The 14,780-nt window shown below is 34.4% G+C and overlaps 1 protein-coding gene across 3 annotated transcripts in view; it reads left to right on the forward strand.

The window, feature by feature from the left end:
- LOC106873189 (uncharacterized) overlaps nt 1–14,272 on the forward strand; it is a 31,207-nt gene extending 16,935 nt beyond the window's left edge. For 2 of the 3 annotated variants that reach the window (XM_014920444.2, XM_014920430.2), the window contains 7 exons: nt 806–933; nt 2,009–2,138; nt 4,274–4,452; nt 6,809–6,856; nt 8,336–8,438; nt 10,158–10,274; nt 11,835–14,272. In XM_014920444.2, coding sequence (XP_014775930.1) covers nt 806–933; nt 2,009–2,138; nt 4,274–4,452; nt 6,809–6,856; nt 8,336–8,438; nt 10,158–10,274; nt 11,835–12,601 — 1,472 coding nt within the window. In that variant the 3' untranslated portion in view covers nt 12,602–14,272. The remainder of the gene's footprint in view (nt 1–805; nt 934–2,008; nt 2,139–4,273; nt 4,453–6,808; nt 6,857–8,335; nt 8,439–10,157; nt 10,275–11,834) is intronic. The other variant, XM_014920435.2, reaches the window with a different exon arrangement.
- The last annotated feature ends 508 nt before the right edge of the window (nt 14,273–14,780 follow it).

Raw genomic sequence — 14,780 nt, forward strand, 5'->3', positions numbered from 1 at the left:
TACAGTATCGAAATGTGATTGTTTCAGTTAGTGGAATAGTTTCATTTTTAAAGTGAAAGTATTTGACATGAGTGTTTTTGTTTCACTTTTGACACGTAATACTTAAATAGTGGAGGAGATGTTATGTTGCCGTGGGCTCGAACTCTGCAAGAAGTTAAAAAAATTTTTTGACTAAAACACAACTGGAACCCTAAGTAAGGCATCTGTAAAATTTGAATGAAATTGGTTGCGTAGTTCTCCAGTTTTAGGGATTCACACACACACACACAGACAGACAGACAGACACACATTCTCATTTTTATATATATAGATTATCTCATTTAAATAACAAGCCATTCACCTAAGTAAACCATCTAAAAGGCCCATAATCTTCTGTTTTGGCTACATATTTTACAAAATTTGGTGCTACAGAAATTTTAATTCCTTAATTGTCTTCTAATTCCATGCAACATTTGTATACCTGGTTGTTATACATGCTATTCCTGTTGAACTAAACACGATCTTTTCTTAAACTTTAGCAACTCAAGTCACTGCTTTATAGCTGAAAACTGGAATTATTTAAAATCAGTTGGATAGGTCACTAAAATTTTATTTGCATTTGAACTTAAAAAATATAATTAACTTCAGTTTCAACAGCTGAGCAAATTGAACAAATGATAGTCACAATCGATATGGTATTTTATTGTCTTCTTTAGATTTCAAATTTTCTTAAGCATTCCCTCCAAAATTGAATTTTACAGTTGTTCTTTTCAATTTAGACTCTAACCTCTCATTAATATATTTTACTTTTTATTTATTCTTACAGCAATCAAGCGTTTGCAGGGCTTTCTCTTAAATCTGACTGTAATTCATGGTATATGTAAAGCGGGACGCAATCACTTCATTCGAGTATTTACATACACCAATATAGGTCAAATTGAAAAATACAAAAATGTATGTATATTTTAGACCTCTATTATTATTCTCTTTTTTAGCTTGAGAGATAATGTTTCAGCAAATTTAACGGTTGTTTTATTATAATTATATAACAATTAATGATTACTTTGTTATAAGTTTTAACAATCCATTAAGCCTGAACTTACCTCTAGTTTTTGTTGCATTAACCAAATGAGAAACATATTTTCACCTTGATATGGCACCAGCTTATCACTAGTAACATTTCCGAGTGCTGCAAGCTTACAATTTTATAGTACAACTCCTTACTGCAGAGAATTGTATCACCTTATGGTAGCTATTTAGAGGGATTTAGCCACTAAATGTCTTGGTTATGAACAAACCAAAGTGTTGATGATAGGCTCTTAAATATTAACTTTTACTGCTGTCTAATATTTTATGATTACAATTCAAATATTTTATTTCTACAAAGCTTCTATGAACAAAAATACAATATTTGCTAATATCATGTGTGATAAAATATTAGACACCAGTAAAAGTTAATATTTAAGAGCCTATCATCAACACTTTGGTTTGTCCATGAACAATTAGCAGAAGATTTTATTATTGCACATAGAGTTTTAATGGTGTTGGTCTTTTACAAACAATAACAGCAATAATTACATATTGAGAGAGACATACTGCTTGGAGTTTATAGCAAGCTTACTGCTACAGCAATCTGTGGCTGGCCTAACATAACTAGAAATAAGTGTGCTATATTTGTGGTAACAAAAATTCTTGTTGACTATCAGACATCTGTCTTAACCAGGTACTTAAGTGTTGCGAGAGTGGAGACACAACCCATGGGTGTTTCAGCATTCTGCAATTACTGCTAAAAGTGGCTTTTTTATAGGATACAAGGAGAAGATTCAAGAAGATTGACTTGTGCAATGGCTTGATGCTGATTCATTGCTTAATAGATCATGTGGAACTACTGTGGTTTGATCATGATGCATGACCGGTTACCTAGAGGTTCAGTTTTAAATCACCAGTACATATGTAATAAACAAAACTGTATTTTGAATGTGTTAATATTTAATTCACATTTCAATAACTTTTTTACTTCTTGTGGCAGGAACAGTTTAGCTTAGAAGAGAATAGTCTTTGTGCAGCTGACTGGGAATTAGAGCTATATTCTTTGCCCAAAGGTAACTGCAGCAAAAATGTGCAGCGCCAAATTCTGATTTTGCCCCACCATAGCAAAGGTAAGTAAACTTTATAATATTGGGTTCAAATTTAGGCTATGCCAGCAAATTCGGGGGAGGGGATTAAGTTGATTACATCAACCCAAGTACTCAACTGGTACTTATTTTAGCAACCTTGAAAGGATGAAAGGTAAAGTCAACCTCAGTAGAATTTGAACTCAGAATGTAAAAGCAGATGAAATGCTGCTAAGCATTTTATCTGGCATGCTAATGATTCTGCCAGCTCACCACCTTAACCCCAGCCAAATATTGGTTTCAAATTTTGGCACAAGGCCAGCAGTTTTGGGGGTTGAAGTTAATTACATTGACCCCAGTGCTCAACTGGTACTTATTTTATCAACCCCAAAAGGATGAAAGTCAAAGTCAACCTTGATGGAATTTGATCACAGAACATAAAGATGGACGAGATGTCACTAAGCATAAGTAAACATTGTAATACTGAATATTCAACATAAATAGGAGTTAAGCTATTTTATGTGGTTGTAACCATTTCCACATCCAGCATTTCATTAATTATTAATCAAATCTATTTAGGTTGACCTGATAGTACACTTGGTTGTGGAGGTTTTGCAATAGGCATGTGGTACCACTTCCCACATCTTCAAGGTCCTGCTTGGGCTGGTGCATAGCTATAAATCTTTCTTGAAACCTTGACAGTAGACCAACAAGATAAGAAATAAACAACATATGCCTGAATTTTTTGGTGTTACTTATGGATGAAGCTTAGGTATAGAACATTGTTGAGGAATAAACGGTTGTATCATATCCATAGTGGTGAGCATAGCTAGAGTGATGGCCAATAGATTATTGCTGTAGAGGAAGACAGTTGTGATGGGCAGAGTCAAACATTGGGGCATCTTGAAGTACAGTTTTGTCAGATTTATATGACACACATTGTCAACTGATTTTATGATGTTGAGTATAACACAACTTCCAGTAATTTTCTTAAAGGCGACTGACATAGAGTAAATCTCTAGTAGATCTGACTTTATGGAAGCCTTACTAGTGACCATTAAAAAGAGAGAGAGGTCTATAACCCTTCAGCATTCAGATTATTCTATCAAATGTAATGCTTATTTACATTGCTTTGAATTAATCATATTGACAGCTTTATATTAGTGGATGATGGATTGAACTATGGGAAAGGAGCACAGTGCAGGTTCATGTAGGGGATCTGCAAGGCTACATATATCTAATAGGGGAAGAGAGAGAAAATGAACATCAGGAATTGCAAAGGATAATAGCAATGGGGTGCTTAGATGACCCCACAGTGTACAAGGTAAGTTATTGGAAGAAGAATGAAGAATGACAGTATTTTGTACTTTTTCGTGATGGAAAATACACCTTTTGTGACAGTTATAACAAAATTGCTTTCTTCTATCAGAATAGTAAGGCATTTCAATAGAACATCTTTACTCCCAGGAATTACCGGTTACACCAGCTAGTTTATCATAAGTAAACTGTCATAGACATACTGAATTTGCACTTTATCTTCTTTCAAATCAGCTATATAGTTATTCATATTTTGTTCAAGAGAATTGCCATGTAGGATATAAACTCATATTCCTGGCTGTAATGTCTTGTGTTTCTGCAATTGATCATTAGTGTGGTGCACTAATGGTTTTGTTGTCCTCCACTCATTGCAAATAGCTGATAGGTCGATGAATGTTTAACATTCCTTTCACCTTTCTAGGAGAATTCTTCATTTAGACAATTAAAAAGAAATGTTTTATAAAAATAAGTCATTAAATAACGTAAGGCATATATCAGGTGCTGGTTGTGTCTGTTGAAGGAGGTTTAAAAAGATGATATGATCTCTTGACATAGCTGCCAAAATACCATAAGCAATTTTTCATAAGTTTGTGCTAACAGACTGATATTTTGGCTTGTTTTCATTGTTTCATTATTAGTCACAATTACCGTGCCAAACAGCTCCCTAGTCTATGTTGCTTGGTCTCCTACCTGTGATACAACCACATTTAGACGCAGGGCAATTTTTTGATATGTTTAAAAGTAAAACAAAAAGCATGTCTTGTACACTGGTACATACAGTACTTCTAATGAATAGTTTGTTACATTTGTGTTCCCAAACACATGCATACTTTAACCTTTTTTTTTTTTTTTTAATGTTTCAGGCAACAATGCTTCTGGCTCTTGGCAAAGTTCAATGACAATCACATACAGCTATCCTTTGCGTAACATTGAAGTAAACTTCACAAAAGCTCCAGAATATTTCAATTTTGAAAAGTATAACATTTCTCTTGAGAAAAATAATGAAATTGTTGATTCTAGAATCATAAAGAAAATTGCAGAGGTGAGTTATATTTTAATTTACTTTATTTTCAGTTAATATTAAATAGAACTGTAAGAGAACCTCCCCCTCCCAACAAAACATTTCATATTTGTACAGTTGTATAGTTGCCTGAAGACATATGGCTTAGTGATTAGGGTATTCAGCTCATGATAAGGCCGTAAGTTCAATTCCTGGTGGCACATTGTGTCCTTGAGCAAGACACTTTATTTTCACATTGCTCCAGTTCACTCAGCTGGTAAAAATGAGTAGTACCTGTATTTCAAAGGGCCAACCATGTCACATGCTGTGCCATGGTGAATCTCTCTAAGAACTATGTTAAGGGTACACATGTTTGTGGAGTGCTCAGCCTCTTGCACATTAATTTCATGAGCAGGCTCTTCTGTTGATGGCATCAACTGGAACACACATCGTAACCAATAGAGTGGTAATAGTAACCTATTAACCAATTTCTGGTAAGGCAACTGCAGGAGAAATACTTAGCCCAAGATAAACCTCTGTACTTGGCTTTTGTTGACTTGGAGAAAGCCTTTGATAGGGTCCCTCAATGCCTAATCTGGTGTTCATTGTGGAAACTAGGGATAGACAGTGGCTGGTAAGAGCTATACAAGCCCTGTACAGGGATGCTGTTAGTAAGGTGAGTGTTGGCAATGAATATAGTGAAGAATTCCAAGTAGAAGTAGGGGTTCACTAAGGATCAGTACTCAGCCCACTCTTATTCATATTCCTCCAGGCAATAACAGAGGAATTCAAGACAGGCTGCCCCTGGGAGCTCCTCTATGCTGATGACTTTGCTCTAATAGCCGAGTCACTGCCATAACTGGAGACGAAATTTAGGGTGTGGAAGCAAGGTTTAGAATCAAAGGGCCTTAGGGTTAACCTACAAAAACCAAAGTCTTAGTAAGTAGGAAGGCTGTCAAATCACAATTCCCTTCAGGTAGATGGCCCTGCTCAATCTATAGAAAAGGCATGGGTAGAAACTTCATACGATGTACCTGGTGTAAGCTATGGACACATAAAAGTTGCAGCAATATCAAAGGAAGGCTAACCAGGAAAATAGTTTTTGTGTGTGGCAGATGCACAGGGGCAATAAACACTGAAGATGTCAGAAAACAGATTCCATCACATACCAGGGGGAGAAACTAGAAGTAGTTAATGGCTTCCACTACCTAGGTGACCAAGTCTGTAGTGGGGGTGGTTGCTCTGAGAGTGTAGCGTCTAGAGTAAGAATAGCCTGGGCAAAGTTCAGGGAGCTCCTACCTCTGCTGGCAACTAAGAGCCTCTTGCTCAGAGTAGACTGTATGATGCAATGTGTGCGAACTGTCATGCTACACAGCAGTGAAACATGGGGCATGAATTCTGAGGATAGGCATAGGCTTGAAAGAAATGAAGCTAGTATGATCCGCTGGATGTGTAATGTCAGTGTGCATACATGACAGAGTGTAAGTGCCTTGAGAGAAAAGTTGGGCATAAGAAGCATCAAATGTGGTGTGCAAGAGAGGTGACTGCGCTGATATGGTCATGTGTTATGTATGAAGACAGCTGTGTGAGAAAGTGCCACTCCTTAACTGTAGAAGGAACCTGTGGAAGAGGTAGACCAGGAAGACATGAGACAAGGTGGTGAAGCATGACCTTCAAGCATTGGGCCTCACAGAAGCAATGACAGGAGGCTAGGACCTTTGGAGACATGCTGTGATTGAGAAGACCTGGCAACTAAAGTGAGATCGCAGCCACGCATGCCCGGCCCTGTTAAGAATACCCCTGATGTGTTGGGTGATGTGATATGCTTGAGAAGACATGTTGAGTCAAGTAAAACCAATATCGTAGCTATGGCCAGCTCCTCCTGATTGGCTCCTGTGCTAGTAGCACGTAAAAAGCACTATCCAAACGTGGTCAATGCCAGGCCCACCTGACTGGCTCCTGTGCCAGTGGCACGTAAAAGGCACCAACCAAACATGGCCGATGCCAATACCCACAGACTGGCTCCTGTGCCGGTGGCACATAAAAAGCACCATCTGAATGTAGTCGATGCCAGGTCCGCCTGACTGGCCCCTTGCCAGTGGCACGTAAAAAGTACTATCTGAACATGATTGATGCCAGGCTTGGCTGATTGGCTCCTGTTCTGGTGACACATAAAAAGTACCCACTTCACTTTTGGAGTGGTTGGTGTTAGGAAGGGCATCCAGCTGTAGAAACATTGCCAGATCAGATAGGAGCCTGGTGCAGCCGCTGGCTCTCCAGGCCTCAGTCAAACCATCCAACCCATGCCAGTATGGAAAAACGGATGTTAAATGATGATGATGATGATGATATCCCTTGCTAAATTAAAACCATAACACTTTACATTTTTATTTTCTAGCCATCTGTTACTTTTGAAGTTGATACTTCTGGAAAATATGTTGTAAAGGTAAAATAGTTTTATTTTTATTTCGTATGGTTTTTTTTAAAGGTACACAATTCTTTTTACTACAGAAACTTACAAAAGAACAAATGTTTTTTTAGCATTCTCTGCCCACTATTCTCTGGGAGGGTCATGGGGAGAAGTCCTCAGACACATCCTCTATAAAGTCCTATCAGAAACAACTGTCATTAAACTTTCCAGCTGGGTTCCCAAGCATGACCAACTAGGACTATGGATGTTATTCATCTAATTCTTGGTCTACTCTTGAGTCTCCTGCCAGTTGGCTTGGCTTGAAGAATCTGTCTTACAATCCCTTTCTGTAAAATTCTAATTATGTCTGTAGTATCAGAGCTGTGATCTCTCAATGTAGAAATGTAGCAGCTCAATCTGGAGAGACTCCCTCATCTATGAACTATGCACCCTCTCAAGTAATGTTACTCCAGATATCATTTAGAGGGACTTCATTTCAGTCGCTCATATTTGTGATCCTACTCTTTTGGTCATTACCCAAAATGACTGTGACTGTTGTTTACTGGTATAAATCTGACTGAAGGAAGGTAATAGATAACCAGTTCATGGGACATGGTTTAACACTTACTTTATGCATTTCATTGTATCTCTGGACATATATTGTACAGGCTTGAGTTCATAATAGCTGTAATAATCATCAGATCTGGAGAAGCTATATAAAGAAGTGACTTCTCCATTTTCTAGATTTATCTCAATTATTTAATACAACAGAGACCAGAATAAAATTCCTATCCACAAACTCCTGTTGTTTGTAAAATGATTATTTTAATAACAAGAAATTTCAAAAAAAGATGCATTCAAAGGCAAAACTATGGTAAATGAAAGAAAAGTTTCCTAATTAGGTTTACTTGACAAAAATTAAATAATATATTCTTAGATCCATGTATTGTACTAATGCAATACAATTTTAGCATAGCTTATGCTATGTAAAAGAGAATTACATAATAAAAACTGAAAGAAACTATACTGAATCACTTGTTGCTATTATCATAGTGACTCGTTCAAAAAATAGAATGTCTTTCAGAGCAATTTTCTTCAATATCCTACAATTTGAGTCCTATTTCTGACTTGCATTTTTTAATGATCTTCCTCTCTTTTCTGTTTTTTTTCCTATCAGATACTTTTTGTTTGTGACTATATTTTCTATCAGCTCAATGAAAAAACACAACAGAATGACTTATTCGTATAATCTAAGTAATCACATCACTGTGACGAACAGACAAAAAAAAAAAAAAAAAAAAAAGAGAAAAAAATGATTGAGTGTTGTATCTGCTAGAAATCATCTTGTTTGAGAAGTTTTGTAACTGAGATAATGCAACATTAATTCGAAACAATGTGAATAAATAAGGATTACATTTGATAAAGTAATTTGAATGCTTCTGCTATAAAGAATATATAATTTTAGAAATTTTCAGTTAGATGAACTCACAATATTTTCAAAATTTCTTTTTCTAGCTTCAACCCTTTTCAAATGATGAAAATAGATGTCTTTGTCGCACCAAGGAAAACAAATGCAAATTATGTGAAGTCACAAGTTCACATAAAATAGAATTTACTGGTTTGTAGAAATTAAAAAAATATTTTGCATTTAGTGGTTTAGGGTTAATAAAGTTGATTGATTTTGTGAGATTAGAAAACAATTCCAAAACAGTTCCTACATTTCAGTTATCAGAATCTGCCATAGATTTTGCATTATTTAAGGACTAATTATCTGGTTTCTAGGGGTGACATAAAAGTAAAATGAATGACCATGGGATTGCACATTGAAAGTCTCTGAGGCACAAGTCTGGGCAAGGTATTTTATGGAAGTCACTCATGTATATACTAGCCTCCCCTCTCCATGCCACCAATGTTATTCAAAGGAAAGACAAAGGCTAATACAGCTTGGCACCAGTGACAGTGCAACTCATTTGTAAAGATGAGTGAACTGAAGCAACATGAAATAAAGTGTCTTGCTCAAGAACACAACACACAGCCCGTTCTGGGAATTAAACTTACCACCTCGTGATTGTGAGCTTGACGATCTCATCATTGAGCCAGATCTTCATATGAAATTTATAACAACTGGTTCCTGTATCTTTAGACTGGATGTTGATTTTAGATGCTTCAGTTTATCTTGATTGCAGGAAAACTTGGGAATATCACTTGTGGGAAAAGTCCTACCCCTAATAGAAATTATGTCATATGAAGTCAAATATAATAAATTACTCTTATGCAGATTTAAAATTTTTCTCTATCTCTACTTCTTGTTGGCACTTTCAAGCAACAAGGAAATAAAGAAAATTTAAAATCTGTCCCCCCACTCCTTGAAAAAAGTCTTGATTTGAGCCAAGATGGAAAAGATGTGTGCCATCAAGAAAGTATTGGAAGCACATTGTGACCAATACTGTATAACACCAATCCAGTATTATTGTTGATACAAGTCACCTTGTATATTTAAAGGCTTTAGATATGTATGATTTACAAGATTTCTAAAGAAAGTTCATCCATAATTGAGTGATTGTTATTTTTTGATTTTAAATTTTACTATTGATAAAATTTTGACTCAGCTACAGATCAACAATAGTTATAGTGACAGCCTTGTTTGTTGTTAAATTTTATAATTGGTAGAAGGAATAGACAACCTTTGAGCATATCGTGTTACTACTGTTGTCTCTATGCCAAATCACTTAATTTATATATCTATGGAGTCATATATTGATAGCAGTAATAGAAATAGATATAAGTGTTCTGTTGTTGCTAAACCTGGAATTGTTTGATTCATGGTTACTTTTCCAGGAACAGTTTTATTAATATTCATTAGAGAAATACACTTATTAGATGTTGGGAAGTATTTTTCTCTTCTGATTTCTTCTTTAGAATGTTTCTAACAAGACAGTTTTAGTGGGTTTTTTAACCCATAAAGCACTGAGATTTGCACTTACATTGCATGGACTGCTGAGCACATTTTATGAAAATGAGACGACCATGGACACATAAAAAACAAAAAAATAGTTTAAATATCTTCTTAATATACAATGGTGACAAGTTTCACATCATCTGAAAAGTCATTAGTTGAATTATTAGTCCTCTTGCATTCTGGGGGGTATCAGAGCATTTGAGTGACTTTAGACCCCAACAAACGCCCATAAATTACATGCATCTATCTGGGCCACAATTGTGGCCCATCACACTTTATGTGTTAACCATTAAAATCTCAGACTAAAAGTAAAAGTTTCAAAATGAAATGGTAATTATCTAAGATATAACTCTTTAGAAATTGTGTTTTGTCTTTCAGATATATGTCCGAAAAATTCAACTCCAGAACCAGACAATATTACATATTTTATTATTGTGGGTGTTATAGTTGCAATTATTTTTATTTTATTCATTGTGATATATTTCTTTTGCAAAAGTAAGTTGAAAATATTTTTCTATAGTATAATATTGTTTTATGCAACACTACTTTGTTTAAAAGCCACAAGTACTTTCTTGATATTTTAACAAGTATTCGTAATGTTAACAGTGTTATTTTGAAATCTTGTTAGACTTTGATTCCTTTTATTAGCACAAAAACCACAAAAGATAGCTTTTGATTGAAGATAATGCAGAATTTAGTATTCAAGTGAATTTACAAACCATTGGAAGGTCATTGATAATAATAGTAATTACGTAAACTAGCTGAACCTGTGAAAACTTCATGGAAAACATAAAAAATGCAAGCATCTGTAGATAGTGACTTTATTTAATAACTATCGAATAATTATGTATAAGCAGGACCCAGGGAAATTCTACGGAATACAAAAAAATGTAAGCATCTTTAAATAGCGACCATATTTAACTATTAAATGATTTTTTAATTTTTGTGTTATACTATTAATGATCATAAATTTTTATGCAATATAATTTGATATTTTTTAAATTTGACACTTCATATACATGCACATTGCTCACTCCCACATCCCCAGGTGGTGTGAGCGTTGAGGTTTTTTTTGTTTAACTGTTACCACCTGTAGTCCAGGAGGTTTGAGCATTGATGCCATTTTTTTTTTAACTGGTATCAGTTGTAGTTAGTGAGTTCCACTTCCTCCATAAGTTTTCCTGTCCTGCTAACCAGCTTGAGTGTTGTTTCTCATTGTGTTGAATTGGGGATGCCTCCTGAAGAAAGCAGCTGTATCCTGCGCTGGTGGTTGAACAGTATTGGACTGAATTGTTGTTGCTCCTGTGGATTATGGAGGTGGTGGTTTGCTGGTATGGTGGGGAGGAGGCCGCTATGAGAGAGATCCAACATGGTTTGGACATGTGCGCTGGGATTAGATCCAGTTTTGAACTGACTTTTTAGAAATGTGAAGAGCTTCATAATTTTGCTTGTCATTGTTGTGCAGGGCTGTGCAAGTCTTCTTTTATATAATTTCAGTTTTAGAGCATGTGCTACTGAGGCTAGGTTTTGATAACTGCTTCTATGTATATGAAGGTAATCAGTTCTGGTTATACTTCACAAGAACTTTCAGAAAGTGTGTTCATAAAGTTGCCACAGATTACAGCCGTTGTAGTTTGCCATTTTAAATTGAACAGTTTAAGATCAAGACAGATTCGGTAGTACTTTCATGCTAAACTGCTGCTGTTTAATGTTATATAAATAAATGTACTTTTGAAGCCTTAACAGACACATCACCTGCAATTCCGCAATGCAACATGTACTGAACAGTTAACATTATATTCACTTCACTAATGAAATACTGAGGCATCAAAATTTACCAACCATTGACTAGGAAGTCAATAGCACTTGGGTTATTTCTAGCACCATTTGTTTATAGTTTCCAACTCCCTTTATTCACCTTCAAAATTTATATTGAAACATATTTATTTTCTGTTTCCTTTTTCCAAAATATTTTGCAATTTTTCAAGGGTTAAGCATATTTCTTAGTGAAATTGTAACAATTCCATTTATTTTCTCTCTCTTTCATCTTTACAGGTTCCAAAAAGCTTCCAAAGAAATATGCTTTGTTATTGTGCCTCAATGATCATTTTTTGCATGATGAGGCTGTGCAACTTTTAATTAAATATTTGGAAAATTTCGGAGTGATTGTTCACCATGCCAATAAATTTGGTAAATGTGTCTTTGAAGTATATGATATTGTTCTTCTTATAAATTCTACTGCATTGGCTGAGAGACAGAAGGCTTGGGCTGAAGGAAAAGATTATGAACAATTTTTTATGGAAGAACATTCAAGTAAGCTGACCAATGAAACATTCATATTGATTGATGAATTAAGCCTTGCAAAAGACCGCCATAAGATTATAAGCTTGAAATTTGACCACACTCCTGACAGTCCAGTGTTTAAGCATTATCCTTCACAAAATGGAAATTTTTCTATTCCAAGAAATTTATTTGACATGGTTAAAAGTATGGTTGATGTTTCAATAAAATTTCGAGGATTTTTTAAAAAGCAAGCATTACTGAATGCCATCAGCAATGCTGCAGAATATGAAAAATGCAATAAAAATTGGTTTTCAGAAAAATATGGTGATCCCATTCCTGAAAATGTTATCTCCTCTTTAAACAGCAAAGATAGAAAAAGTATGAAAAAGAATAACAATAACTTTAATATAGATAATTCAATTAACAGCTGCAATGTAAGTGAATTGCTCCACACATTACAAAAGAAAAATGATCAAGGAATGCTGTTGAACTTTTTGAACATGAACAATATTGAAAACAGTAGTATACTAAATGTTTAAGACAATCTACAAGCAATATTTTCCTTCAGTTTTATGTAACTGTATGATGGGTTAGGTTTACTTTGCAGTTTACTGTAAGACAGCTAGCCTTAACTGCCACTGTTGTAAAGTTTTATGAAATGTTATGTTAGGGCATGACAATCTTGAAATCCTGAATCTTTTTTCAGATGTGTGTGAAGTATATAGTACTAGGAATGAATATTTGGTTTCAGCTTACAGCTTGGTATATTTGTATGTAAAAGTTTAGTCTTTCAAATTAACACTGATTAGAAGAAAGATCACTAGTTTTTATGTAAATTATCTACTGTTATTATGACTATAACTACTACTTATCATAAAAAGCTTTCTCTGAGTGTTTCATAATCTAATTTAGATTCTTGGCTGTGTATATTACACTCAGATGTTCCTTAGAAAGGCATGATCATTTCTTCTCATTTAGCTCTAATTACACACATTTTTTTTTTCAGTAATCTAAGTCTGTAATTTAGTTTCAAATCTGATTTAATGCCAGTTCATCTTTCTAATATTACTGTTGTGTTTAAACCTTTAGCATTTAAACCAGCCATATCTGGAACCCAAATATTCTACCTGTTTTGTGTCCAAGTCAACTACATCTGACCTCTCATACCTACACTACAATGTCATTCTAATAGTAAACAATCACATCATCATAATCTCAAAATAATACATGATCAATTCATAATGTGAATAAATAAACATTACATTTGACAGAATAATCTGAATGCTAAAGGGTTAAAGATATCAAACGGCAGTGTTGTAGTGAAAAAAAAGTAAGACAGAAACAATTTGTATCAAGTTCCTGGTTCCAAGATTTCACCTCAATTAGCCACTAAACTTGTAATGTCCAGCTGTTGTCAATGAAATTTAGATGGACAGACTCTGCAGGCTTCATTCATCACCCAATAAACTTTTAAGGGTTACGGAAAACTTAAAGAAAAAAACTGAAGACACTTAAGTAACAGAGGCTGTCATGGTGACCTTAGGTGCCTTGTGTATTCTAAGCTGAAATCCCCTTTGAGATTAAATAGGTACCAATTCTGTACTAGATCTGATTCAACCTATTCCGGTGAGAGATATGCATCTTGTACCAATATAATAAATAAAACATATTCAAGTGAGCTGAATTTAGGAGCCAGTTCTGGTTCCATTTGAAACTTATATTTCTAATAACTTTTAAAAAATTGAGAATCTCATATTTTGCTATTCCTTCATTAAAATCTCAACTCGGAAGTCTTTTGTTGATTAAACTTGAATCCTTGCTATTTTGGTGCTAGATCATTTTAAATCAAACAATTCATCTTAGACATTTTAAATCAAACAATTCATCTTATCAGACATTGTCTGACAAACACAGAATGTGATATTTACTAATCAGACAGTCCAACTTCTTAAAACTTCTTTTTCATAAACCATTGTATATTTTCTTATACAAATATATTTTTGCTTTGGGAAAAAGACCTCAAAAAAAGCAAAAGACAATGAGAGATACATTTTGTTGTTAAAAACATTGCATTTCTTGATTGTTTTCTTATTTGTTTTAAAAATTGTTTACATAGATAAAAAAAAAATTAAATCTGTCAGGCAAAGTGATATTTGTTAAACATAACTATTGTTATGCATTTGTATAAATAATAAAATAAATTGTTCAAACTGTCGTGTTTTTATGAATTAACTATTAATATTTTTAATGTAAACTAACACCGAGGCTTGATCTTTCCCAAATTTATAGCAGGTATCAGATTCGTTACACACGGCCTATGTTTTTTGTTTCTTTTCTTCAAAAGATGTGCCCTTATACAAAATTTCAGTGACTGAAGTGTATAATTTTAGCCTTCAGTTTATTAGATTGATATTGGACATAAGTACCATTTTGGGACAGGCAAGCAGCTTTTCAATGGTTAGACTCAAATGACCTATCTATCATTTATTGCATTACTACATAACCAATTATACTAAGAGGATGTACAATTTCATCTCTATAACCTCAGATGTTGGCCACTTAAGGCGGGTAGGATTGGCTCATCTATAAATGCTCTACTTGTGTATGATAATGACAGTGTTTAAATATCAGTTAAGAACCTACTAAAATTTCATGTTTGTAGGCACTCTACTTATAATTTAAGCTCTTCAAACTTTACTAAAACACATTATTCATCAT

The sequence above is a fragment of the Octopus bimaculoides genome, chromosome 11 (assembly GCF_001194135.2).
Source record: "Octopus bimaculoides isolate UCB-OBI-ISO-001 chromosome 11, ASM119413v2, whole genome shotgun sequence".
NCBI lineage: Eukaryota > Metazoa > Mollusca > Cephalopoda > Octopoda > Octopodidae > Octopus > Octopus bimaculoides.